The sequence below is a fragment of the Colius striatus genome, chromosome Z, assembly GCF_028858725.1.
Source record: "Colius striatus isolate bColStr4 chromosome Z, bColStr4.1.hap1, whole genome shotgun sequence".
NCBI lineage: Eukaryota > Metazoa > Chordata > Aves > Coliiformes > Coliidae > Colius > Colius striatus.
Window position 1 is genome coordinate 25863141 of NC_084790.1, and position 26961 is coordinate 25890101.

Here is a 26961-nt window from a genome sequence, read left to right on the forward strand (position 1 = left end):
CGTGGGGGCTACAGTCTTCACCCGACTCAGCCGCGCCCGAGTACAAAGCAATCTCTGGAAGCCAGACTTTTCCATTTTAAGCAGCGACCTTTGCGCCTCCTGAGGAGAGCACCAAAGCAAATCAGCTCAGCGAGGCTGAAGACGACGGAGCAGAGCAGCCAAGGCGGAAGGTCCTTTCAACCCAAGCGCATTCGCTCAGCAAGATCCCTTCAGGCGCTGCCGCCCGCTGCGGGGTTACCATTTGCCGCCCCTGAACGCTGAGGAGACGCTGAGTGAGAACTGGACCTGCCGTTGAGTAACCGTTTCCCACCCCTGAGCGCTGAGGGGGCATCAAGGAAGAACCGGACCTGTCGTTGAGTGACCGTTTCTCGTTCCTCAGCCCCGAGGCGACATCGAACAGAAACGGCTGCTATCACCATCGCGCCGTGACTTGGTCTCGCTCCCTCTCCCCGCGCCTCCCCTCTCTCATTGGCTACCTCCTCCGCCCACAGCGAGACTCCCCCCTTACCGAGGCCTAGCGTTCAGGTCTCGGCTCCCGAGTGGCCGGGGAGTCCTGTCAATCTCCCGCTCGAAGGGCGAGACGCGCCAATCGCTCTTGGCCGAACGCTCTCCTTCTCCCCTCACTGGGAGGCCCCGCCCACGCGTGCACCCTCAGCATCCGGGCGGAGACGCGGCCCGCTTGGCTGGGTCTCCTTGCCGCGGGTACGAGGGACAGGCACTCTGTGCCTGTGCCGCATCCTCTGTGATTCGGAGCAACTCTCTTGGTTATTCCCTTCCCAGTGGCCCCATCTCGGATCTCCCGCGCCGGGGCAGGGCCAGGGAGCCGTGCCCGCAGGTAAGTGCGGAGACACGGAGCGCCGAACCCGTTCCCGGTCGCACGGCGGCAGCGGCTCCTGGTGCTGCGCGGCTCCAGTAGGTACCTGTCCCCGGCCAGAGATTGCGTTCGGAGGGGCGTCGATCGTGACGGCTGCTGCTGCCTTTTTGGCCCAAGCCTTTAACCGGCTCCCTCCCCCTGCCACCGTCTATCCTGTAGCCGTGGCAGATCCGCGCCGCGCTCCTTCCTCCTGGCGGGAGGGTGCCAGGGGGCTGCGCGCCGCGCCACGGGGAGAGCCGGGCCATGGCGGTGCCCACCTAAGGCTGCGGGTGGAAGGGCTCCTCGCTTTTCTATAGCTTCTCTTCTGGGTGGCAAAAGCTGTCTCTGCTGGACCTGCGAGTGCCCGCTCCTGTAACAATGTTGCTGTCGGCTAGTTTCGGTGCTGCTGAGTGTGGATAATCCGACCGAGCGCTGATTTGCTTCTGTAGGAACAAGTTAGTAAGTTTGTTTTCTTGACCTGCAGAAGCAGGGTGCCAGAGTGCGTTTGTACCGGCTTCGTTACCAGACTAGAAGCAACCTGTGCACCTTTTTCCTCACCGCCCCCCCCCCGCCCTGGAAAAAAGTTATTTATAAGCACACTCTGCGTACAGTGGTTTTTTGATTCAATGATGTATCAGATGATTTTCTGTGGAAGTTTTATGGAGCTTTTTTCAGGTTTCAGTGTTGTTTTTACTACCAAACTCTTAATGGGTGTTGAAGTGACATGCTTATGTGTCTCTTAATGGGTGTTGAAGTGACATGCTTATGTGTACAAGGAGTGGGAATGTGACCGGAGATTGTTTTCTTAATGCCTTTTGTATAAAAGACCTTTTTAAAGCACATGCATAGTTATAGACTGTGCAAAATTATTCTTTACTTTGCATCTTCTTAAGCACTTTCGTGAGACACACTGTTAAGCATATTAAGTGTTGCTGCTTATTTATCCCTACAAGTAGCTATAACCCAACTTAGATACACTGTTGACTTATACTTTTTTTGAGTGCCAGTATGTGTGTAACAGTTGCTTTTTATCCTGATCAGTGTTGGGATGTTAAAATCCAAGGTGGGAGTCATGCAGTTTTCCTGTTAGAGGGAAAATGTAAGATAGAGGTTTCTTTCTTAACTATATTTTAGATTTGCAGTTCTGACCTCCATGTCCTTTTGGGTTTTTTTTTTTTTTTTTTTTAAGGGAGAAGTTTAAACAAGTGAAATAGTATTTGCAGTGGGAATAAACAGTATTTTATTGTGATGGCCTGACCTAGAGAAATTACGTGGCCCAAATAAAAGAAAATGATTTTCAGCTAATGATATTAATATTTTTGTCTTGATACTTTACTTATAAATCAAGTAATTGTATTTCCTTATAAATTGTAAATGCATTTCAGAATGCTAGTTGTGATACATTGCATTTTCTGTAGTTTTTTTAATCTTCATAATCAAGGTAAGGATTTTGAAGATTAGTTCGGAGATTCAACCTGTTTGTTTGGAAGACTTGCAGGCCGTGTCTTAACCTTTCTGATGTTCTTCCCTAAAAAAAAAAAAAAGGTCCCTGAACTTGCAAAAGAGTCTTTCCTTGTTCAGTTTATCTTTGTACAATTAGTAAGACTGAATCTACTTCTTGTGGTAATTTTTCACAGTTTAATTGTCTCATAATTCAGTTAAATACATTTTGATACACTACATCAACTTAAAAAACTTAGTATCCCAACTGCACCTGCAAAATGTATCTTATGAAAATAGGATTGTTTATGCTTTAGTTGTGACTACACTATGATACTTCCAATGACAGAGTCACTAAGTTAAATATATTGGTAACATCTTTACCTTTGTCTTAAAATTGCATTTACATAAAAACGGGAAGTCTCCTGATGTTTTGTGAATTTGGCTTAGTTGTGACATCAAGAGAACAATAGATTAAATATGAGGAATAGGGAAGTGGCAATGGTTACGTTTCTCTGGTATCTTGTAATTAAAAAACCCCAACTTTCCAAAGGGCAGAGTATTGAGCAGCTATATTAATCTTTATCTAACTTTTCTTAAGTCACATCAGGTAAAAAGTTGGTTTTTTTTGTTGTTTTTTTTTTTTTTCCAGTGTGCTATAAACAAAACATATAGCTGCTACTTGTTTGTTTAGTTTTTGTTTTTTTCTTTTAACTGATTGTTTTGGAATGGCATATGCAAAAGTGGTAACATAATTAAAGGCACACAGGGAGTTTGGTTTGCTGCTGCTTCCCAGTTTAAGATCATTGATTCAAGTGGAAGCTAATTGCAAAAGTCTTGAGTTAGTCCTAGGTACACTACCCACAGCTGTATGAGCAAAAGAGCCGACACAATACTTAATGGAAGAGTGTTTTTTAACAGCAGGCTGTGGTTAGATGATGCTAATATGATTCTAATACTAGAAGGTTATTTAGCAATGGAAATGGGATGGTATATTCACAAGGAGCAACTAATGTACCCTGGAAGAGGAGACAAAAATGTAATAATTACAGCAGTCTTATTTGTTTTGCTTCTAGGCTTTTAACACTCTTTTAAAAGTGTTTTGAGACTGCTACATAATTGTTTACCCTCATCTATTAAAAGGTAAAGAAGTTATCTATCTAATTGCTGTATGCTTTCTGTCAATCCTTAATTTTTAAGTGGATTTGGTTGGTCTTGGGTTTTCGTGGTTTTTTTGTTTTGTTTTTTGTTTTGTTTTGTTTTTATTTTTTCTTGGTTTTGTTTTTGGGGTTTTTTGGTGTGGGGTTTTTGTGTTTTTTTTTTTTTAATTATTGTTCTCTTTGTTTTCTTTCTTTCCAAGCAGGTGTTTTAGTGCTTTCTCAATGCTGCTGCAGAACCAATGCAGTGAAACTAAGTCTGCTGCTGCTGAGTTTATTTTTCTGAGCACAGTTTTGAATAGCCACCTAGAAGATGTTGCTGGGGTGCTTAGGAGTCTGTGGGACACAGCTTGAAATAGTTCAGTAGAGAAAAAATGTGGATATTTGAGATAAATAGTTGCATAAATAAAAACAGACTAGTAAGAAAGTAGCTAAAAGCTAGGCAGATGATAACAGATAAAGACAGTGACTGGAACATCTGTCCCTCCCTGTGACCTTACGTAAGCCGCTTATAATTTACTATCTCTTCTTTGACATAGGGAGAATGTAGAAGAGGAGACACACCTCAATCTATGCTGTAGAAGTCATTTGGATTTTGTTTACTTCATGACCTTTTGGAAAGTGGTACTTTCAAAAGAAGTTCTGAAAGTCCTAATAAGTAGTAAAATTCTTAGCTATGTTAAAAAAATAGAGTTGAATTGTTTTTGATAAGATGTAGCTCATTATTGTATTGAGTTCTACTGTTCAATAGATATGTTCATTACCTTAAATGAATGAATAGGAAGATTACAAGAAAGAGAATATTATATGCAAAACTTTAGGAGTATTACAAATGTGTTTATTAGCACATTCTTCTAGGATATTTATTGAACCACATTATCCTTCATCTGTTGTGTAGAGCATCTTAATCTGAACACAGCTCACTGTAATTACCCTTCATGCACTCTTCTGTCTTGTTAATTCCTTTATCTGGTGTTTTTGAGTATATCTAGCCCAGCATACATTTTAGGAAAGCTTTTTATTATGAGTTAGATAATATCTACTTTTGACTGTTCAGAGGAAGGTATTTTATACTAAATAAGTGTACCCCATAGGTATTGAAATATGTCCTTTTTTTTTTTCCTTTCTATTTGGGTATCTAGTATCCTATTGCTGCCTTGTGCAGAGGAGTTAGGAATGAGAGGAGACATAATGATCAGTCAGAACTGTCTGCAAAAATGTTTGCTCTAATGAATGTAAATCAGAGTCTCTGACAGACACACAGGTAGATTTGAATACTTCAAATAGGTTTATTACTTAATCTGACTTCTGGTAGAAAATAGCTTATGTAATTACTACAGTGTTTTCATGTGCTTTATGATGTCCCCTGTAAGCTTTCTAGCCCATTTAACTTTTATTGTACAAAGCCTTTTTAATAACTGTTCTGCTTAACTAAAATCTGTTAGTAATTCAATGTCATTTTCCTAGAAAGGATTCTTTTTCCCAGATTACATGAACGTAATTACCTGTGTAGGAATTTATTCTCTTCATCAATTGCATGTTTATGTTATATTCTTTTAAATTAAGACAGGATGTAAACTTGTAATAATGAAGCGTAACATTCTCTTCTGTAGTACAAAAATACAGACATGTTTTATGATAAGTAGGACCTAGGTTCCAGTTCATAAGATGTGATTTGTCATACTTTCTTATAGTCTCAGTGTTTATTCATTGAGTAATTCTTGAGATGACATGCTCTTTATTCAGTATACCATGTAAAATAAAAGAAAGTATATGCAACAGTTTGACAGAAACACAGTTAATGGTGATGTTTGGAGAGTAAGTAGTTTATGGAGACCATTGAGAACAAGTGTACTATCATTTAAGAGGTACAATTAACCTACTGTGAAACAACAACCACTGAAATTAGATTGCAGGCTATTAAGAAGGTCATCTCTACTACTGGATTTTTCTTCCCTTGCCTTATTTCCTGGCTGGTCAGTTTTGTACCTCCACTCTTGGTCTGCTCTCTCTCCTTTATCCTCCAATGAGTTAGTTCAGCTTCTGTTCGGGAACAAGTAACTGTTGAGTGTGTGAACTTTCTACTAGGTTAGCAAGTCTAATGGTTCTATAGAGGTGTTTGAATGGTGAGACTGGTCTAAAGTGAGCAAAAGGAGCATCACAAACCTGTGGCAAGATGTATCAGGGGGAAAAAGCCATCATAGTGAGATGTTCTATTGTCTAATAACTTTTTTTGAACATTTCAGACTGAAATTGTATTGTAGCCTTAAAACTGTTCTTTTTGATTCAGCTTGTCTTTGGGCTTGAGGTGCTGATAACCTAGTAATGCTCATCTGGCATGTTCACAAGGCTGCATGGACTGTATTTTTTGTTGAAAAATTCAGTTATGCTTCAGAGGTATGAGCTTCTTGGCAGATTACCACTGTGATGCTGGACCTTGTGATCCAGTCCAGGATAGGACAGATGTTTACAGCCTAGGAGAAAGTTTTATTAAAAAAATTATATTAAATACATTTCAGTATTTAATTCACTAAGCATCTTCCACTTTAGGTTTTTATATTTGTACTTAAATGAAACAGCTTGCATTTCTGTATGTAAAGACATGAAAGACTTTTTATGTTTCAACAGCTTTTTAATGTAATGATAAAAAGCAATCTTATCAAGGTATGCAGTGTTGCTTGAGGTAATTTCTACTAGTTTATAATGTAGTACATAATTTCAGATGTTTGTGGTATTTTTCCTGTCAGTTTAAATGTAGCTAGTGCCCATGTAAATATATCTATATCTATCTATCTATATATATATATGTATATATCTGTATATCTATCCTAAATTCTGCATCAATCTTGGGAAGGTGGGGCAATATTTTAGAGAAGTAATTTTTGAGAAGTAATATATTTTTGATCTGCAGTTCTTGTCTGCTGCCTATACAAATGTGGAAGATGTTCGTGTAAGCTTCATAAAGCACAATTTAGGTAGAGTAGGTACTTGTTAACTATCCACAGTGAAGACGTTATCTATTCTGTGTGGCAGTAGCTTGAGAGCTGTTCAGATTGCAATTTGTAGTAATGGGTAGAGTGAGAAGGGAACGCAAGAGTTCTACTGTGGGAAGAAACTAGAGGTTATTGCGAAAAGAAGAGCTCAAGATGTAACAGAGAGGCCTGAGAATACTGTGGAAACATGGAAGGTAGCCAACAAACTGAAGTTACTGTAGTGAGGCTCTGTGGATGTTAAACACTAATCTGTAGAGAGCCAAGCTTAGCTAATATTGATGCTTTTGAGGAACAGTTTACTTAATCTGGATCATTGAGTCCAAACACCGATCTAACACTAAACTAAACCATATCTCTCAGCTCTCTTGGTCTCCCTAAGTAGTAAATTAAGAATTGACTACGCAGTTCCATATCAAGATACTGACATATGGTGAAGTGATTTATCATTCTCTTTATTACTGTTTAGTCAAGTTTTGTAATTGAAAGAGAATTTGTAACAGTTCAACAGAACTGATAGTTCTGAAGAAATTCTGCAAAAATGAAGCTGTGACTGAGTTCAAGTCTGGGCTGCATGAATGGAAAGGAACTTTTCTGGAACTTGCTCTGTCATTTTGATGGGAAATCTCTGTTCTACCGGCTGCCGGGATTTAACAGAGTAACTTTCCGTCTCATAGTTTCTGTATTTGCTTTGCTTCTGCCCAGGAAAAGGTGGTAACACCAGCAGTGAGTGGGTGACTAGAGCTGTGACTTGTACTTTGTCTGAACTGAGGGATAAAGCAGTATTTCTCACTTCTCAGATCTCAGTGTATATATCCATACTGATTGCATATGAAAGAGCACGCTTTGAGGTGCAGTTCAGTACAGTTGTAGTCTGACTAAAGCAGAACAAGAGATGTAGGGAGGAAAAAAACCCAAATGACTCGGGAACAGTTGAGAGGACAAATTAATTTTTATAAGGTCTGAGTGAGAAAAGGCAGAGGTATTAAAACATAATGATAAGAAACTAAAATGGTAGTTCTGTGTTATTAAAGCCTTTCAAACTTAAGTACATGCCTCTGGAAGTCTGACCTCATAAAATGGAGTAATGTTCAATACTACCGGTGACGAGTATCTTGTGAAATCAAATCAGGATCTGTCAGACATGAACATGTGATGCCTTAATTTCTGGACTTCTTTTTTATGACCATAGTGGAGTAGGTAATGTCTGTCTCTACAGTTGTAAATTGAAATATGCCAGAATTAAAATTGTTTAACTTGAATTTGATATCCCTCTAAGTTTCTGAATTAGAATATGACCATGTTATGAAGGATGAGGGTAAGAAGGAATTAGTGTCAGTGAATTAAGTAGACTTTTCATTTTTAAAACTACTCTTCCCACTCATTGTGGAATACTCAAGCACGTTATGTACTTTGTCCTGTCCAAATACTAATCTGAACTGTTACACACCTTCATGCATAATTTTGTTTTCAGACATAGTTGTGGTGTTACATGAAATATAATGCTATCCTTGATTTGTTTTCCCTTAGTTGTGTTCAACTTGACAGTTTCTTTAGCCTAGATTTTAGCTAATTTGTACCTTTCAGTTGTTTTACTGTAATGAGTGCTGATAGTACAAAGCTTGATGCTGAAAGTTGAAGCATCCATTATGTAGCATTAGCTAGGTCAGTGTTACTGTTCTATCAGCTGCAGACAACATAGACCATTTAAATGAGTGGGACATAATACTGGCAAAGTAAAAAAACCAAATTGCTGGAATGCTGCTTAAACATTAGCTAGCTCCTTTCTCTTCTCTTTAGTAAATCAGTTTTAATACTGTCATCATTATATCTTTTTAAAGCAATCCTTGTATTAAACCACTTGGTTCTGACAGCTTTCAACTATTACTCTAAAATGATGACTATATGATCCCACAAGGAGGGTGCATGCACAAAAGATTTAAAAAAGTAAATGCATTCAGTTATGTAGAAACTTAAAGTGAAATTGGTTGGGTTTTTGTGGTGAAAGCCTATGAAGTGTGATTTGTGGATTAGGGCCAAACTCTTCTATGTTGATGAGAAAATATAAATGTTCAAGCACTGAACAGAAATTTACAGTCTTCAGTTAATGTTCATTGTAAGCTTACAGAGATGAAGAGATTGTTTGAGGATCTGAATTGTTTTGTTGTTAGTCCAGCTATCATTTGGGGACAAATTGTATTGAGTTTGATTGGTCCCGAGTACTGTACATATCTTCTGATGTGACAGCATTTTGACCAGAACAGGCAATTGTGTTGTGGAGAAGGCAACAATACCTTATCTAGAAAACTAGAATGGGGATTTTAAATGAATCTTCATTAAAGATAGGGTACATTTTTTGGTGTTTATACAGAGGAAGATGTAATTTAATATATTAACAAATAAAGCTGGTTTTCTGTTACATTTTGCATATATGTGACCATGTGTAATTTGCTGAAGAACTTTCCTTAGGGAAATAGCTTTATATGAGCAGATTTGAAAGCTTATTCTAGAATCTTCAACTAGTTATGTTTATTGAAAATAATGGCAGTTGATAATGTAAGAGGGAAATTAAATTTGGGATTTTTTTAATAGGTATATAGAATTTGTCTGGAAAACCTGACTACTCAGAAGGCTTGACTTTGTAAATTCTTATTAGTGACAAAGTTACTTGGATATACCTTGACATTTTCAGTTAAACTCCTTATTTGAGTCATGTTTGTGTGTATATGTGGACTGAGACTGTGTACAGGTAGACTTGCATTCACTTATATACAACTCAGTGTACAGGGAAAATCTTACAAATCTGTAAAAAGAAACAATTTTTGTTTTAGAAATATAATTTTCAGAAATACTAACAATCTCCTTTGTGTGGCAAAATTTGTAAACTCTGTTCTTGTTTAGTTTTGCAAAACATTTCTGTTAATCTTGAATGGGTTGATATTACAGAAGTTAGAAGCAGAACAAAATGGATGCTGCCTGAAGAGTATAGTTGTCTGAGATAGTCATATAAAGTGAACAGAAATATTGGTGGAAAACTTAGGCTTTGAAGTAAGAAAGTGTACACGATAGTTGAGATACAAACACTGTATTGTTAGAAGTGCTAGTAATACAAAATGTAAGTTCACTTGTGATCTGTTGGTTGTCTTGGAGTGCTGAAGAGCACAAATCCAAACAAAACATTTTTTGAGGCAATATGTACTGAGAAACAAATTGCACAGCTGAGCTCCTGTATAATCTCTTACAAGGATATTTCATTTGCCTTTGAAATCAAGGTTATTTTTGTTTTCTTAAATTAACTTCATGTATCTTCTAAAGTTCAAAGAGTTTGATCTGGCTGTGATCAAGAAGTAGTACTTGTTCCTTTTCTGTCTTTACTGATGAAACTAATGCATACTTTGTGGAAACAGAGTAGAAGCAGATATGGATCTGGTCTTCAGTATTTTGAAAGGTGAGCTAGCTGGGAACTGTACAGTGTTTTCTGATGGCCTGAATGTGGATGCTGCTGAAGGTCTGATTCAGGTGCTTCTTCATTTTTAATGTGTGCCTTATGTTTCTTACCGTATTCGTATAGAGACACCAGTCATCTTAGGCAAAACTGAGAAAATTCATCTGCTTTTTTTTTTTTTTATTAGTTCATATCTGCTGCAAGATATTGGGGTTTTTTGGGGGGGAGAATGGTTTTACTTGAGACAATTTTTCTATTCCTTTTACAGTGATACTAAGGTACTTCTTTACCTGACTGACCAGAATAAGTACCTAAGAAATGGGAGACTGAAATATTTTTAGATGAATCAACTAACATCTGAAAATATCACAGATCTTGAGGTATGCTAGAAGTGATTTAAAGAACAGATAATACCAAGCTGTATTTTTCTTTTCTTTGTTAAAGATATAAAAAAATCTAGAAAATTAGGCTATATTAGACTTTGGAAAGTTAGACTCAAATTCTGCATGTACATCAAGTGGGTTACATTGTTATTAAAAAAAAAAAGTTACTGTTGAATAGGTTTTCAGTACTTTGTGTTTAGGTAATGTTGCCCGTTCCCAAAGGAAAACACAAAACAACTGAGGTCGTTTTATACGGTGCTTTATTGAGGGCCCTAGGGACCTGAGGACTAGTGTCCAAAGTCAGAGCCCCCACTAACAGAAAATTTCACAGAGTTTATATACTTTTCAAAAATGATTACTTCATCAGGTCCACGTGCTGTTTACCAGTTTTCCTAAACTTTATGATTATGTTGTGCTCTTTCATGCACTTACTTGAGACTATAATTCTTACATGCTTGTCTAAATCCACAGTCATAAATTCCATAGATAACAAACAAGTAATCATTCGAGATAACAATTTCTTTGAGAAAAACAAGATTCAGCGTTCAGCATGCTTCACTAATCTCTTTGCTTGTTTAAGCAAGAATACACAAGCTCAGCATGCCCCACTAGTTCCCTAAACTGCTAGGTTACATCAACATTCCCACACTGCTCACTAGGCCTCGATATAGACCTTAGCCTAACTACTTCTAACTTTCCATATACAGTAATGCTAACAGTAATACCTTATGAGAAATATGAAATGATACTGTAAAGAGCAATTTTGATGCAGGTTATTGATAGATGGAGAAATTGTATTGACAGAAATTTGGAGATGTTTATTATGTTTCAAAGCTCATGTTACACATGAGTGTGTAACATTTGTGGAAGATGTATATACTGAATATCTCAACACTGATTTTTGTCTTTAGACTGAAATACTAATGATTTTGTCTTTTCTGCTTCTGAAATCTGGAAAATGTTGAAATAGGGTTCTTAAGTCAAAATCAGTTAGGTTACGTTTGAGTTATGTGATGAACTGTTTAAAATCTGTTTTTTATTTTGGAGTTTGTAAATGAAAATACTTTTCAGGCTCAATTGAGAGATTAAAGGAAACAACCATCAAAGTGGTGTGATACCAGTATTAGAAGTTTCTATTTGTAGGAATAATAAAGCTATAGACAAATTTATTTGGAATATAAATTGTTGGAATCACAACTCTACTTTTTTGTTACATGGATATAATGTGGAAGTTTTGAACTTCTCTTATTGGACTAAACTGAAAATAATTAAATAGTAATTAGTGGATTTATTTTTCTTTTCAAGTAAACAGTGAGTCTTACTAAATCATATATACATATATACAAATGTGTATGTTTTTTTTCCAGTTTGATTTCTATCCCAAGAGTTTTTTGAGGTTGGAAACTATTGTCCTAAACTTTCAAGAGCTCTTCAATTGTGAGCTGCTTTGTTGTTTGGAAATTTTACCAGGATCATGTGCTGCATGGAGATGTGTGTATAAAAAGGATGCACTTCTAGTTTTAAAACTAGGCTAGAATGATCTTTCCATGAGGTGTAGAAACAAAAACAGTATTTGCTTTATGTATTGATTACCTCACAATAAAGGTCTCACTCTGAACTGGGTTTCAGATTTGTATTATGAATTGCTGTTTTCTACTGTTAAACACTTGTAAAATATTTCAGGTTACTGCATCTATTGTCTAAATGTATTTGTAACTCACAAATGAATATTGGTAATTGAGTGTGACTGTTCTCCATCTGAAATAAGGGCTGTTTAGTAGGTGAATTAATGCATAATGTTAGAGGAAGGCTTTTTGAAATATGTGTCAGAGGCACTAGAAATTTTGTCCATGCTCTTATACATCGTGAAAGCTTTGTTACTAGATTGATGTCAGTGCTGAAAACAATGAAACCTTGGGAAGAGAAATATGTGAATGAAGAAGATTCAAGGTGAGAAAAAATGAAGATGTAGGAGGATGGTAGGAGCCTGAGTTATTTAAGTGCCTTTGCTTAAACCAGAGGTGTTTCTTCATAATTTTCTGTTTTGTTTCATGGAATCTTTTCCTCCCTACCTCTTGTGCTATTGTATGCTTTCTCTAAACTAGAGAAAGACATTACTGTACTGATTCTAGCAGAGAGATAGGATCTTGTAATTAAACTCTGGAAGGTAATGCTTATGATACCTAAGGGAGCTGTTGTGTGTTTCTTTTAACTTTGTCACTTCAGACAGTGGAATGTTTTACTTAACAGCTTTAATGTTCTTTTTAGAGGTTTATTTACCAGTAAATTTGTAACATCAAAAGTAGTGAAGTAGCTAGCAAATTTTAATTTTGAATGTGACTTGCACATCTGAATGTGAACATTGTTATGACATACCCATTGGAATATGTTAACTTGCATGTAATTACAGTGGTGCTGCTGCTGCAGGCTCAGCCTTTTGATAGATGTATCAATAAAGTGCTTAAAGGAATTGAAGTTTTATTCTGCCTTATACAGGGTCACAGAAAGTCTTTATTGCTGCAGAGTATGGTTCTTGTTATGTGGCATATAGTCATATGTTCTTCTAATTCATGCATTTATTCACTATGTATCTAATATTGCAGTGTTTCTTTTGAGGTCCTTTAAACAGATTTCTTGAGATGTTTAGGGAAATATTCTTTAAGTATCTACCATTCAGAGATCATAATCTATTTGTTAGAGGAAAAAAATACGGAAGTCTTTCCACAGTGTTGTCATTTGGAAGTGAGATACATGCTTAATTATAATTTCTATATGTCTAGTTCTGCATGTATACTTAAGAGTTTTCAGTATTCTGAGTTCTTCAGGGTTATAGAACTGCACAGCCTGAATTTGAATTAAAAGTAGTTTGAGTATAGTGGTGAATTGAAGGATCATTTTGTTTACATGCCTGTACCATTCCATTAAATCTCGTTCAGTTGCTGTAGTGTAGAACTTGAAGCACCAGAGTACATAAAAAAATAATATTTCAAACAGGCTGGATTCCAAATTGGAATCTTTGTGTGCAGATCATCAATGTGTAAAACATGTTCAAATGTTTTACAAGAGTGAAAATGCCTCTTGAAGGAAATAGTTGTCTTTCATGTTCAAGTATCACAAAATTGCTCATCTAACCTTTAGAGAATAGTCTCTTTAGTCCTTGTCTTAACTTTGTTGAAAGAACAATATTGAAATTGTGAGGTCAAATGCATAAAAGTGTAGAAGTCATAATGCATGTAGGTGAATTATAGCGTGTTCATTTAATGGACCAGAGTATTGAGCAAATGCTCCTGAGCTGAGTCCAATGTAGTTTCATAGCAGTTCAGCCACACCAGTATGTTAGTGAATCCAAGGTAGTAAGTTTTGCCTTTGGCTTCTTAAATTAAATGTGACAAAGCCTGTACTAGCAAAAAGTCAATTGTCTTTGGACACAACAAACCAGTTGTCCTCATGTGCTTCTTTGCTGGAAATTGGGATTTAATTTTGGGATGGTATTATTATAGTCTGGTGACTAAGTTTAAATGGTTTTGGTTAATTTGACTATACGTTCTGTGTTTAAATCGTGTTGACAACAGAACAATAGCCTGGCTGTCTTTTGCCATCAATTTTATGTTTCCAAACTAAGCGTAAGATACCATTTACTCTTCTGCAGGTGTTAGATGTATGACTGCTGTCAGTCAACTAAAACATGTATCTATTAAAAAAATACATCTATTGTCATCATTCTTCTCACTTGTCTCCATCACTCTTCCTGCTTTTCAAGCAGTCTTTCTGCAGTCCTTGGGAATGTCTATTCATTTCTGTCAAATAAATAAAACTTCTGTTAGCTTATGTAAATTTTGTATCTCAGTTACTCTGACTGCTTCCTTACAGGTCTTCCACTCTCATTTCACCTTTTATTTTTAGTCTATATGGATTGTAGAATCAAGTTTCTACTTAACATCTAATTACTTTTCCTGATATGCAATATCATTTTGACTTTTCATAGCTTCCTTTCCCTTCTCTTCCTCTTCATACTTAACATAAATTGTCATTTCCCTCCTGTAAGAATGCTTGTTAACTTGTCTTAGGTGCTGTCTTTGTCATTATACTCATATCTAATCATGAGTTTTTGAGCAAGAATACTTATTTAAATCCTAACAATATTCCTTGATGTCTGACTGAAGCTTTTAGGTTATATTTTTTTTTATGTTGGCAGAGATGAAAAATGAAAATTAAACTGAAATTCAAGCTGTGAAATGAAGATGGCACGTTTTTAAGGGATATTACATGTGAGGAACATAAAGTACATTGAACTAGCTCATAGCAAGAAAAGGATTCTGCAGATAATACAGAATGATTACACTGTATGTGTTATTTTTTTACTTTAGATGATATATGCTTTTGAATCATGTCTGACTTTTGACTGATACAAATTGTGCTCTTTTGAAAAAAATCTACTGAATCTTCCTTAACAGTCTAGGAGAACTTATGCAATTCCTATAATGTGTAATTTAATTGCATTCTATATTGGAAGCTTTTGCATGCCCAAGTAATTGCAAATACTACATATATATGTATTTGGCTTTTAGTGTATTTCCTCTGGTATGTGAGAGTTATGGTGAACAAAGATATTGGCAAGAGTATAACTATCATAGATAAGCACAGTGTAAGTAAATAAAACTGTGAATACCTTTTCAATTTTTACATTAAGTACTTAAAATACAAATGTTTTACAGGAACTTCAATACGGAGAAAAGCTAAATGTGCTTCTCCCAATTTCAAATTATTCAGAAATGTGAGAGAACACTTGTGTCTTGGAGAAACTCTCACAGGAATGCTTACATATGTTCCATTTGACATGTGGTCTGTGAAAAATGCACAAGGCTTCTGATGTTTGTTCAACTGGAATCTGATAGAAGTTACTAATTTCAGCTTATAAAAAAAGCATACCAATAGTGTAACTAGAATATCTCCTGGTTCTCCAGAAGAAAAAGTAAGGGCGTAAGCTGCCGCATAACAGATTAATCTGTATCATAGATGGATTTTTTAATGTATTTGGATTAATTTAGTTTTACCTTAAATTTCACTAAAACACTCAACAAAGCATGACTTAAACATTATAAGAAAATATTTTTTAAAGAAGAAATTCAGCAATCAATTTATTTACTACTCAACAATTTTATTTGGTTTTATTGGTGTTTTCGTGCCTTGTGATTTGCTCTCAATGCTAGTACCATTTAGAGAACTAATATACTAATAAACACTGAAACTTATACTCAAGCTAATATTTATCCCTTGAATTCATTATAACATATTTTCTATTACTGCGATCTCAGTTTTTAAAAAGAAAACTGGCGTACAGCTCATGGTGGGTCTGTGTGAGAGGTTTTGAAACAAGTGATTTCTTAACCTATAACAGACTTACCAAGTTAATTTTACTTGAAGGACTTGTCACTTTAAAGAAGCAGTTACCTATAGTGTTTGGAATTTCTCAAATTTGAAAGGTAAGAGCATTGCTTTTGTAAATGCACTGGGTGTCTGCACCCAGGTGCTGGCAGGGTGGCTGCAAGGGCCTCTGAGAAGCCAAGGCTGCCCTGTGCTGTACGTACTGCAAGTCACAGCTGAGCTTGACAGTAAAGATGGTGGTTACTGGGGGGGAAAAGAAAGAGGAAAAAAAACCTGCACAACGTCTCTGAGACAAGTAGCCCTGCATTCACCAAAGTTGGTAAAGGGGGAGGGGGAGGAGGTACTTCATGCCCAGAGCAGAGATTCCCCTGCAGCCTGTGGTACAGCCTGTGGTGCAGCCCATGGCGACACAGGCCATGCCCCTGCAGCTGTGGTGGAGCAGACATCCACATGCAGCCTAGTTAAGACCCCATGCCAGAGCAGGGGAATATGCATGAAGTAAACTGCGTCCCATGGTCAGCCCACAGAGTAACTAGCTCCTGGCAGGACTTCTGATCTGTGAAGAGGAGCCTGTACTGACTGCATCAGGATTTTTGTCAGGACCTATGACTCTGTGGGGGACCAGAAGGGCTGCACGTGTGGAGAGGACCCTCATTGGACCAATTCTGGAGGTACTGTCACCCGTAAGAGTAGGAGAGCATAACTAGGAGGAAGGAACAGCAGACACAACATGTGGTGAGCTGAACCCAATCACCATTCCCCATCTGTCGGTGCCACTGGGAGGAGGAGATTGGGGCAGAGGAATGGGAAGTGAAGGGGTGAAGTTGAGCCTGGAAAGAAGGGGGGTGTCGGGAAAGATGTGTTTAGTTTTGTCTTGATTTCTCACCATCTTACATAAATTGGTGATGAATCAGTCTTTCACAGGTCAACTCTGTTTTTCCTGTGACCGTAATTGGTGAGTATTCTTCCTGTAATGGTATTTACCTATAGGCTTTTTCATCTTATTTTCTTCCCACTGTCCTTTTGAGGAGGCAGAGTGAGAGAGTGGTTGGGTGAGCACATTGCAAAGGATTTATTTTTTTAAAAAAAGAGAGGCAAAAGATTTTACATAAATTTGCTCACTTTTTGATAGGAATTGAAACTTAACTGCTGTAACACCAGTTTTAGAGTGAAGACACAAATTAAAAATAACTTTGACAGGATTCTATTTCAAACTGACTCTTTTAATTAATGCATTAACTTAAAAGTTGCTTACACAAGTATTTGATTTGAAATGTTTAAATGTGCAATGTTATATAAAATGGACCTTCTCATCAGGCTGTGTGTGTATTGAGTAATCCAAGAAAACGTTCTCTTGATGAAGACTGTTGTTTTACTATAAACTGACTTGAGAAAGTACCTAATGATCTGTATCTAAATTATTAGACTTCAACTGTTAAATAAGGTATTTGAATGTGCGGATATAGTAAATTTAAAATGAAGATTCTAAACCTATTACATCTCTAGTAACTTAATTCTGTTAAGGAGTGGGCTTGGTTATCACAAAATCTGAAGGGTTGGAAAGGACCTCAAAAGATCATCTAGTCCAAGCCCCCTGCCAGAGCAGGACCACCTAGAGTAGGTCACACAGGAACTCATCCAGGTGGGTTTAGAATGTCTCTAGGGAAAAAGACTCCACAACACATCTGGGCAGGCTGTTCCAGTACTGTCACCCTCACAGTGAAGAAATTTTTCCTTGTGTTTCTTTGGACTTTCTGAATTAAAGATTTATCATGTTTATAGATAGATCAAAAAGTATTGTGCAGAATAATTTCTTACTGGGGAAGCTCCAATGCCTTGTTAATTATTACACTTCATTTGCACAAGCATGCACACAGAGCAGCTAATGCACATTATATAAACACTAAGCCATCTGTACTTGAAAGTTGCCCTCTGGTACTGTTTCATAGCAACATGAGCTGAAACTGTGAGATTGGCAGCTTTGATGATGATGATGGACTTTGTTTGGCTCACAACTGTTCTCTTAGAGATCACCATTGCTTTACTGCTGAAACTGATTTTCTGGTGCCCTTTGTCCTCAGATTATTATTCCATGCTCCTGGTGCATCACAGCTTACTTGTTGGCACTTTCAGGACTCAGCCTGTTATAACTTAAGTTTTCTGCTCACTTAGCTTCTAAACAAAGTTATGATGCATGAGAAAAGTATAACTTTAAACTTGTTTGACATATAATTAGATATTGTATGTGTATCAACAGGTAAGCTATGGGAAACTTGTAAGCTAAGTATCATATTCATTCTGAAATCAGAATTGGATTTCTTCGGGTTGTTCTGCATGCCCAGTCCCTTCTGTAGTCCTGGTGCCATGTTGAGGAGTCCATTGATAACACTGGTATGAACTATTAGTGCCTTAATGTGAAGATTTAATTATGTGGAAAATAGTGTTAGATAGTTTGACCTTTCATTGCTATTGAGATGAACAAAGCTTTATGTTAATAACTATGATTTCTTTACTCTTTGGTGCTATAATGTGCATTACTGCCTTTATAGTAATGCATATACAATATGCGTAACTTAAGTGCATTGCTTGTGTTTGCCATGAAGTGTGTTAGTACTAAAAAAAAAAACCACGAGAAGAGTCATGGAATTACTTCTCACTGCACAACCAATAAGATGGAGTGTAAGACCTTTTTCTTTGCTACTTGAAATATTTATCCCTTCCACTACAACAAATGCACTGATCTTCTTTCTGACTACTAAATGGTGCCCGTAACACACTCCATTTCTAGTTTTCTTATTTCATTCTTAGCTTTTGTAGCACAGTGGGCAAGGAAAAATTACCTGTTGTTTTCCAGTGAGCCTATTCCTCAGAGATCTGTCGTTCAGAAAGTGATTTTAGGGTGTTTAGTGGCGGTGCATGAGTCTGCAAGATTATGTTGTAGCCAAAGATGCTGCTATATTTCTTTATTTTCTATGCTACACCACAAAAATGCCATCATTACTATTTTTCTCTTGCATTAAGTAAATCTACTTGCACTGGAACGTGTATCTGTTTTTTGATTATTCTAAAAATAAATTTTTGATTTTCTATTTCACAGTAAGATGACAATGTTCATTTGCCAAACAAATTTCATTGTACTTTATTGTTCAGATGGTTAGTCAGCTGTTGATTAGTAATTGTTAAAAGTCACCTAGTTACGAACATACTATGAATATCCGTGATTCAGCGTATGCAATTTTGTTCATATTTGTTGATATCTCTTCTCTACAGGCTCTTTTATTTTAAAATCTTGCATTAATGTTAAGATTTGAGCAATAATTTTACTTTGAGAAAATGTCTTCTGTTTGAAGTGTTCAAAATAAGCTCCCAATGATGATCTTTAGGCAATCTTTTAGGAAATGCAGTACATTGTTTCAGAGGATGTTGTCTTTGACCCAATGTATTCTCAACATTGAAGCAAATGTAGCAAAATAACTTTGAATATATCTTTAACTTATCTTGCCAATGAATTTTGAGTTTTTAAACAACTGTTGTCAGATAGAAAACAGTATGCACTATTCTTATTGGCAAGATAAGAAGGAAAGATTTCTTGGGGTTCTTTATTGCAGTAGTAAGCTAACATTTTGTTTTTGCTGAAATCCATATTGGAATTATTGTCTAAGCAGTGATGCTAGATGGTAGTGCAGGAGTGGGGAAGAAAATTTATGCAAAAATTAAATGGAGCAGGGAAGAAAAAGTAAATGTCGTCTGTTTTGAGACTTCTAGGAGTTACTGAAAGAACTGAAGCATCTTTGCCATGAGTTTATAAATTTTGCATCTCAGAAATTATAATTCAGAGACGATAACAGAATAATTTGGAATTTGAATGTTTTTCTATGCAGTTGGAAACTTTGCAGCTTGAGCATTTTCTTACATCAACAAAAACTGCTTGGGAAGGAAAAAAAATACAAACCAGAAATAGAGTGCTTTCTTTTGCCGAGCTGATGTAAGATGCAATTAATGTCTAGACGTTGATTTTGAATGTGTACTCAAGATGTAGTTTTATAGGTTTGTGTTTTTATAAATAAAAAAATCTGTTGTGTTAAACTTTGGGATTTTTTTTTAAATTCACTTCAGTTACACCAGTACCTCTTGCTACGCATGCTAGAATCAGAGGCTTCAACTGCACAGTGCTTTTCATGGAGGACCTATAAAACAAATATGCTTGGTTAAAACTTAACTGTATGACTAGGGGAAGGAAGAGTAATCTTGTACAAGAATCTTATTGTATACCCCCTGCCCCTCCCCGCCCCCCCCCCCCCCCCTTCCCCACTGCTTTGCACTAACATAAGTCCTATAAATATTGGTAAGAATTGCTGGTGGTATGCATTCTGAAGATATGTTTTTACCACAGATATTACCAAGGCTTTATGAATGGGATGAGCATACTGCTGTTGACTGCTTACTGACAGTAACCAGCTGGATACTTCAAGAATCATGTTTTCCTTCTCAGATTTTCCAATTGGAGCTTGATTATACTGATTTTTAAAAAGAAGACAAAATCAATGCTGAGTACTGTAAACTTGACATGGATAATAAAAAGAAAGACAAGGACAAACCAGATGAAAGAATGACACGGCCTAGTGGGAAGTCAGGCCATAATCCATGTGGAACTGACTCTTCAAGTTCTGGAGTGTTAATGGTTGGCCCTAACTTCAGAGTTGGCAAAAAGATTGGATGTGGGAACTTTGGAGAACTACGATTAGGTAAGATTCTTGTTTCTTTCAATTTACATTACTGAAGGCCATAGTATGCAGTCTGGGTATGCAGACAGGCACATGAACACACAATACAGCTCTTAACCTATCTGAAGCCTGAAAGTAGTTTTAAATTTGCACTGCACATCTTCTGTGGCTTGATGCTTGCAAGTGCAAATACTTAAGTAATTTCCAGTATCTTGGAAGAGACAATCGACTGAAACATTTTTAGTGCCACAATGTCTCCTGTTAGAAATTCTAAAAATGTTTCAGTCGATTGTCTCTTCCAAGATACTGGAAATTACTTAATGGTTACTGTGTTATGCCATATTTCTTGGCTTCCCGAAGCAGTTTCTTCACAGGTATTTGCAGCTATATGTGACTTGCAATACTGAGGTCTTGGAGACAGTGTAGTGGTCACTGTAGTGTTCTTAATAGATGCAAGTACTTGAATTCCGTGGTTTCCTTTCCATCAGTAGCTATGTAATGAGGCTAAATGGTGATATTAGGCAGGAGCAATGAGAATCCATCTGTAAACAATCTAGGACATGAGTAATTCAGCTAGTTCCCTACTGAATAGATACATGAAAATAAAATGACAAAGGGACAGACTGAGAAGGACCTGTGGAATCTTGGAGAATTTGGACAGCAAAGCAATAAATATTACCACTTATTAAAATAGACACTGAATGATGGGTGTGTGCTCTTGGAAGGGTGTGTATTTGGTTTTGGGGGCTTAAATTTGTATGATGACAGCATAATTAGGGTAAAGAGAGATGGATTCACAAGTCAGGTATTTGGGATTAGGATGAGCTATGTAGGTATTTTGTTTCTGTTGAGCTGCCTCTAGTAGAACTGATAGTCTTTGAGCTTCAGGCAATGTTTTAAACATAGTACTTGCATAAAATATATTAGCTTATATATACATAAAATATGGTTTTAATATAGTGCTTTCTGCGGATCTTTTTTATAATCTTGAGTCAGAATGTAAGCAAGCTTAGTGTACTAATACTATGGAGACATGAAAGATAATGTTGCTGGAGCTCTCACTGAGGATATTGAATTTAGCACAGTCTCAATAAGAGGTACTCTTGTTATTTCTGTTAATAGTTATACAAGATTGATGTATTTTGATCTTTACAGTGTTATCTATATGTGACTAGTTCACAAGTCAAGCTGAAACTCTGTCTTGAACTTTTCTTAAATTTTTTCTAAACTGGTTTTGAATTAGAATTTTTCTTTTAAATCCCTTGAGAACTATATAAATCCAGTGTAATTACTGTAACAATTATTACTGAAGGCAACTGTAATAGTTAATTTTTTCTCTGCCTGTTATCTTGGAGTAGTTGCAGCATAGAGTTGACTGTCTTAGTTCAGATAAATGTCAGATTAACATATTTGCTTGAAGCAGATACAGAGTGAAATGATCTCTTTCATTCTAAATACAGTATTAGAGTTAAAAGACTTAAAGTCTGATAGTACTGAAATAAAGTAGGACAAGGAAATGCAAGAAACAGGAGGATGGTAAGTGTAGTGTACTGTCCTGCAACAGCTAACAGGAAAAGTACAAGCATTGTCTTTATCACATCTGCTTTTCTTTGCATATATAGTAAATATTTCAACTCCTTCTTAATTGTTACTTGTAGAATAAGAGATTTTAAATGTATGTTCCTGAAAACAGGAAATAAGATTGAAATTATAGATTCGGATTTCAATTTATTTATTTTGTGTTTACATTACTACAGTAGTAACTACACACATGGGGATCCTTCCTAGGAAGATGTACACAAGCAATTTACTTGGGATATGCTTTGAGGGTGTGTCTTAGAGTCAAATCTTAAAAAGCAAGAGAAGAATAAAGTTGTTAAAGTTACATTTCAGGAAATAAAAGTTTGTTTAAAAGTATGGAATCATTGTAGTTTTTTTCTGAGAGGACAGAAATGGCCAGACTACCTATTCTGTGTTCAGAGACAGATGAGCAGTACTCATCTGTTAAATCTGCTATCTTCTATATTTTAAAAAGAGAATTGTCTTGGTCACCATGTTGAAAGTTATACTGTCTCTTCTGATGTTTAACTCTGTCATTACTTTGTTTGGGTACTAGAACCCATTATCTAGTCACTTAACGGTAACTGGATTTGTTAGGTACTCCAGTAGCTGATTTATATTACTAATAGAGTGAATGAGCAGAGCCCCTGCAAGAGTTTCTTAAAATGTCTTGTAGATTTTAATACCGTGCAAGAACATAGAAGCAAATTCAAACCAAGTACATCTTTTGTCAAAAATGTAATTCAAATAATCACAAGGTAAGAAAAATCTGTTTAAGATATCTGGGTTTCTAATCTAATCCCCCGATACATCTTAGAGTTATCCATTCTTTGTTGTGGGCATGCTGCACATACTGTTATAGTGTTTATTATTGCACAGCCTTCAGGTAATTTGCTTTGTGAAAAGTTGGCCCTTTAACAGAGAAGTGATTGTAATGTATTTTTTTTTCAGCTTTGCAAGAGTACTCCATTTTTAAAAATAAGGATTGGAGCTGAGATCCTGGTCTTAAGTATAAATGCTACAGTCTTCACAGGGAATCTTTTTGTCTTGGTCCTTGTCCTTTCCTTTTTTTTATTTCTTTAACTAAACCAAACTAAATATGTTAAATTCAGACCTGAGTAATATTACAGAGACAAAAGTAGCATAGGCATTAAAAGTGGTACACTATCAACTCATTTGTAGACTGTAGAAAAATGAAAAATGTTGTGACAACATATTTTTTTATTTTTTATAATCTACATTTATACCTGTAAATCTTGATGAATATTTTAGTCATTCATGCCCTGTTTATTTTAACTTCAAGCTTAGTAAGTAGCAAAATGCAGGAAAAAGTAGCCCTAGTTAATTACAACTTCACTGTCTGGTGTTACAAAGCCACATGATAATTTAAAAATAAATTTTAAGTAGTTCTAGCAATAAATATGAAAATGTACAGTAGTTCAATCCACTTTATATTAGTTTCCCTATTTTTAAGCTTTTCTGCTGTGTTAAGAATTTTGCAAACTTGGTGGAATAGATGAAGCTCTCTCTGTGAAATTGCTTCTTAGGCTATTTAAGAAAAAAGTTGTCTTTGAAGTATGATATTAGGCTAATAAAACCACTTTTTCTCAAATCACTACTAGAACATCTGGCACATTAGATCAAAAATGTTTCAAAGCCTTTCTTGAGGTTTAGATGGCATTTTTTGACAGGAGAGCCAATGTCTTACATTCTTGTTCTTGTTCTTTTTTTTCAAGGAAAAAATTTATACACAAATGAATATGTGGCAATTAAACTGGTAAGTTATTCTTTTTAAGGATTTGGGATGAGAAGCTAAAATTTTCCTTTCATATATAATGCTTTAATTTCCTTAATTGTTATCTTTAACAGTCTTTTAAGTTTTCAACTGACTAGATGAAAACAGTTAATGATAGATGTAATTATATACTTCAGCCATATTGAGTAAAAGAAGTGTTAATTGTTATCACTGTTCTGCTAAGTGTTTTGATCAAGTTGATGATGATTGACTGCTACTTCAAAAATATACTCAGCAGTCTTGTGACTTGATAAATAACTGTTTTTGTAACCAAAGAATTTCAAGAGGAAGTTCATTTGTTTACTTTGGGTCATTGAAAGAATTTGAGGACTCCTATTTTGTTGTCGTTGCAGTAGGACAGAGCGTTTTTTAAAGCATAGTATGGTGAATTCCTGGCTCTATAAAGTGCAAGGTAAACTATGGAAACAGAAATACATGGCTTTAGATGAACAATCTGGCAGCACTACAAGTGTATATTAGAAAGTCCTGAAAAATATTTATATCACTATCTTTGCGTAAAAAAATACTTTGTTCAGGAGTTGCTGCAACTGAATGCAGTTTTGGGGTTTGTGCTTATACCACATAAAGACTAGTTTTGTTTTAAAATACCTTGAATTTATTCCAAATATTTGTTAGAAATTGAAAATGATGTGAGAATTCTTCTGAGTACAAGGCTTTTTTAAATATAAAGCACATGTAAAAATAGTTTGCAAGATAGTGATTACTGTCTTGAAATTTCTCTTTTGATCAGATTAAAAAGTGAACTTCATAATCTGTTCAGTGGGTCTTGGTAAAACCTTTTTTATTGTGTATGTAGGTATTAATAAACTCAGCTGCTATTTCAGTTCATTTCAACTTTTAAAGATATTGTTTAGTGGCAACTTTTGGGTTCTTTCCCGTGATTCATACAGCTGTGCAAAAAATTTGAAATATCATTACTAAGTAACTCAGTTGAAAGTCACTGAGGAACTGTAGTAAATATATCTAACCTATTACTAGTGCTTGAAGAATTATGGAGTTAAGTTATCCACTTACATTAGTGATATGAAGAGCTATAGTATCATTGCAATAAACAAGAGATGGAGGGAATCATAGTGAAAATAACATATCATCATTGTATGGTAAAAATACATTTATCATGTAGAAAAAGTAACTTCCTTTATTATGGTGTTAATTTTAAAAATAACTTTCATTTCTTTTCCACTTTGGAAACAAATTCAAGGGATTCAGTCTATTAAAAGCATCTGCATAAAACTGTAGGATTTAGTTGAATTTTGCTTTTTTCTGTTTTTCTTTTCCTATGGGAAAAAAAGTCCTATTGCTAGGACTTTAATCTAACAACTAGGAGGTTGTACTTGCTTGTGATATACCATTATTTCCCTTCTAAAATGTAAAATGATCAGTTTTCCCTGTCTCTGGCACTTATACCTTTTGTGCTTGGACATCAGTAATAGGCCTAATGAGAATGAAGCACTTGCAATTTTTTGTGTTCTACATGTTATAGTTCATATTTAGCCCTTGTGAATGATTTTACTTAAATTATTAATTTTAGTCTAAGCAGTTCACCTTGTCAGTTAGTTTTAATCTCTCCTTCAGTATCCTAAAATTATATTTATATTCCATGTGTTAGCATTCAATTTTTGATGGACTGTTTTCTTGTGAGGTGCAAGACACCTCCTATGACAGAAGTTTCATGTGTATAACAGTAATGATATACTTTAATGTGAGGAATGTGTGAGTTACATTCCAGGCTTGAATAAAGCAGCTTGCAGAAGTGCTTCTGGTGTTAAAAGCCAATAGTTTTTATTACTACTGTTGACTTAAACTTTTCATTGTGTTAAATTAATGCTTTCCTCATGGACAAAATTATACAAGTATGTTTGTGATGCCTGTGGCAACTTTGCAGCATTCACCTGAGTAAAGAAATAGTTGAAATATTCTTTTCTATGTGAGGCCTCAGGGTTATTCAATGTATGGATTTTCATGATTGAAGTTTATATGTAAATCCATTTTTATTTTGGTAAACCAGCTATGCTCTAGGATCTTACTTTGTCTTTTTTTCAGTAAGACTCGTTTTGGGCAGATACTCAAGTCAGAACGGATTTTTTTTTTTTAATGAACTGGAATGAGACTCTAAGAACTTAGCTTTATTGTGCCTTGTCCAGTGATGTTTGTATGTTTCTGTGGGTCTATTGGTATACAAAGTGATATTTTGTCATCAGATAGTTCTTCAGCAATAAGTATTTGGTATACATGAACTGTACCTTTCCTGCTCACTTCTTGTATTTTTAAAATTATTTCTTGCATTATGTGACCCTCTAAGCCTCTTATTCCCTATTCAGATCTTCCCTCTCCTTCATTCTTCTTCCCTTAACCTTTGACAAATTTCACGGTTGCCCAAACTTATCTCTTCTGTAGGCTACTTAACCACTAACCAAATACAAACTAAAGGAATTTCTGCTTGAGCTTCTTCTGGAAAGAAACCATTTTTTCTTTCAGTCTTTGGGTGAGAAATAGCAAGTTATGAGTCAGTCACTACTGCTTTTAATCTGTACTTTACTTGATTGATTCATTAATAATTCACCTGGTAAGATTATAACGCTTAAAATTATAGGTAGAGTGTATGTTGAAAGATTCCAAGATCGGAATGGGGTTTTTTCCCTCCTTTTGTTTTAAAGAATGGCTGCAGTCTAGAGTTATGTCATTTCAGAACTTCTTGAGAAAGTTGTTGCAAATCTTAATCAAATTCAACTCTAATAGACTGATCTTTTCCTGTAATGAGAGATCTACCTCTTTAAAGATTTTTTTTCCTGAATATAGCTTTTGTTTGGTGTTAGTTAAGAAAATATGAAGCAGAGATAGAGCATATACTCAGTAGGAGTATTGCATGATTACTAGAAGTTAAAGTAGGTCTTAGCTGAATGTTTATATTGTGCTCTTGGTTAACATCAGAGTTAATTTCTAACTACATGGTTAGAGTAAGTAAACTCTTTTGTCAAAGCCCCTTAGAAAGGAAGTGGTATATCCCCAAAAAAAGAGGGAGAAAAACTTGGTTCAAAAGAACCTTTCTGATGAGCTAAGCAGCTGTTGTTTTTCCTGCTCTGGTAACTGGGGCTTAGTAAACTACACATGAATTTATTGATGGCAAGGAGACTGAGTCACTAACTGAGAGTGAGAAATGCTCTCTTAGAGGGAAAAGAAGCTATTTTATATATATTTGTATATAGAG

At 35.9% G+C, this 26961-nt stretch overlaps 1 protein-coding gene across 8 annotated transcripts in view; it reads left to right on the forward strand.

Moving 5' to 3' along the window:
• Positions 1 to 667: 667 nt before the first annotated feature.
• The window catches only part of CSNK1G3 (casein kinase 1 gamma 3), an 82139-nt gene continuing 55845 nt past the window's right edge, over positions 668 to 26961 (forward strand). For 4 of the 8 annotated variants that reach the window (XR_009820855.1, XM_062018289.1, XM_062018285.1 and 1 more), the window contains exons 1-3: positions 668 to 835; positions 20047 to 20398; positions 23674 to 23714. Coding sequence is in view for 6 of the 8 variants with exons in the window: in XM_062018289.1 (XP_061874273.1) it covers positions 20221 to 20398; positions 23674 to 23714 (219 nt within the window). In the remaining 2 variants the exon portion in view is untranslated. Of the gene's footprint in view, positions 836 to 3369; positions 3437 to 14463; positions 14612 to 20046; positions 20399 to 23673; positions 23715 to 26961 lie in introns of those variants that run through there. The other 4 variants (XM_062018287.1, XM_062018288.1, XM_062018286.1 and 1 more) reach the window with 4 other exon arrangements.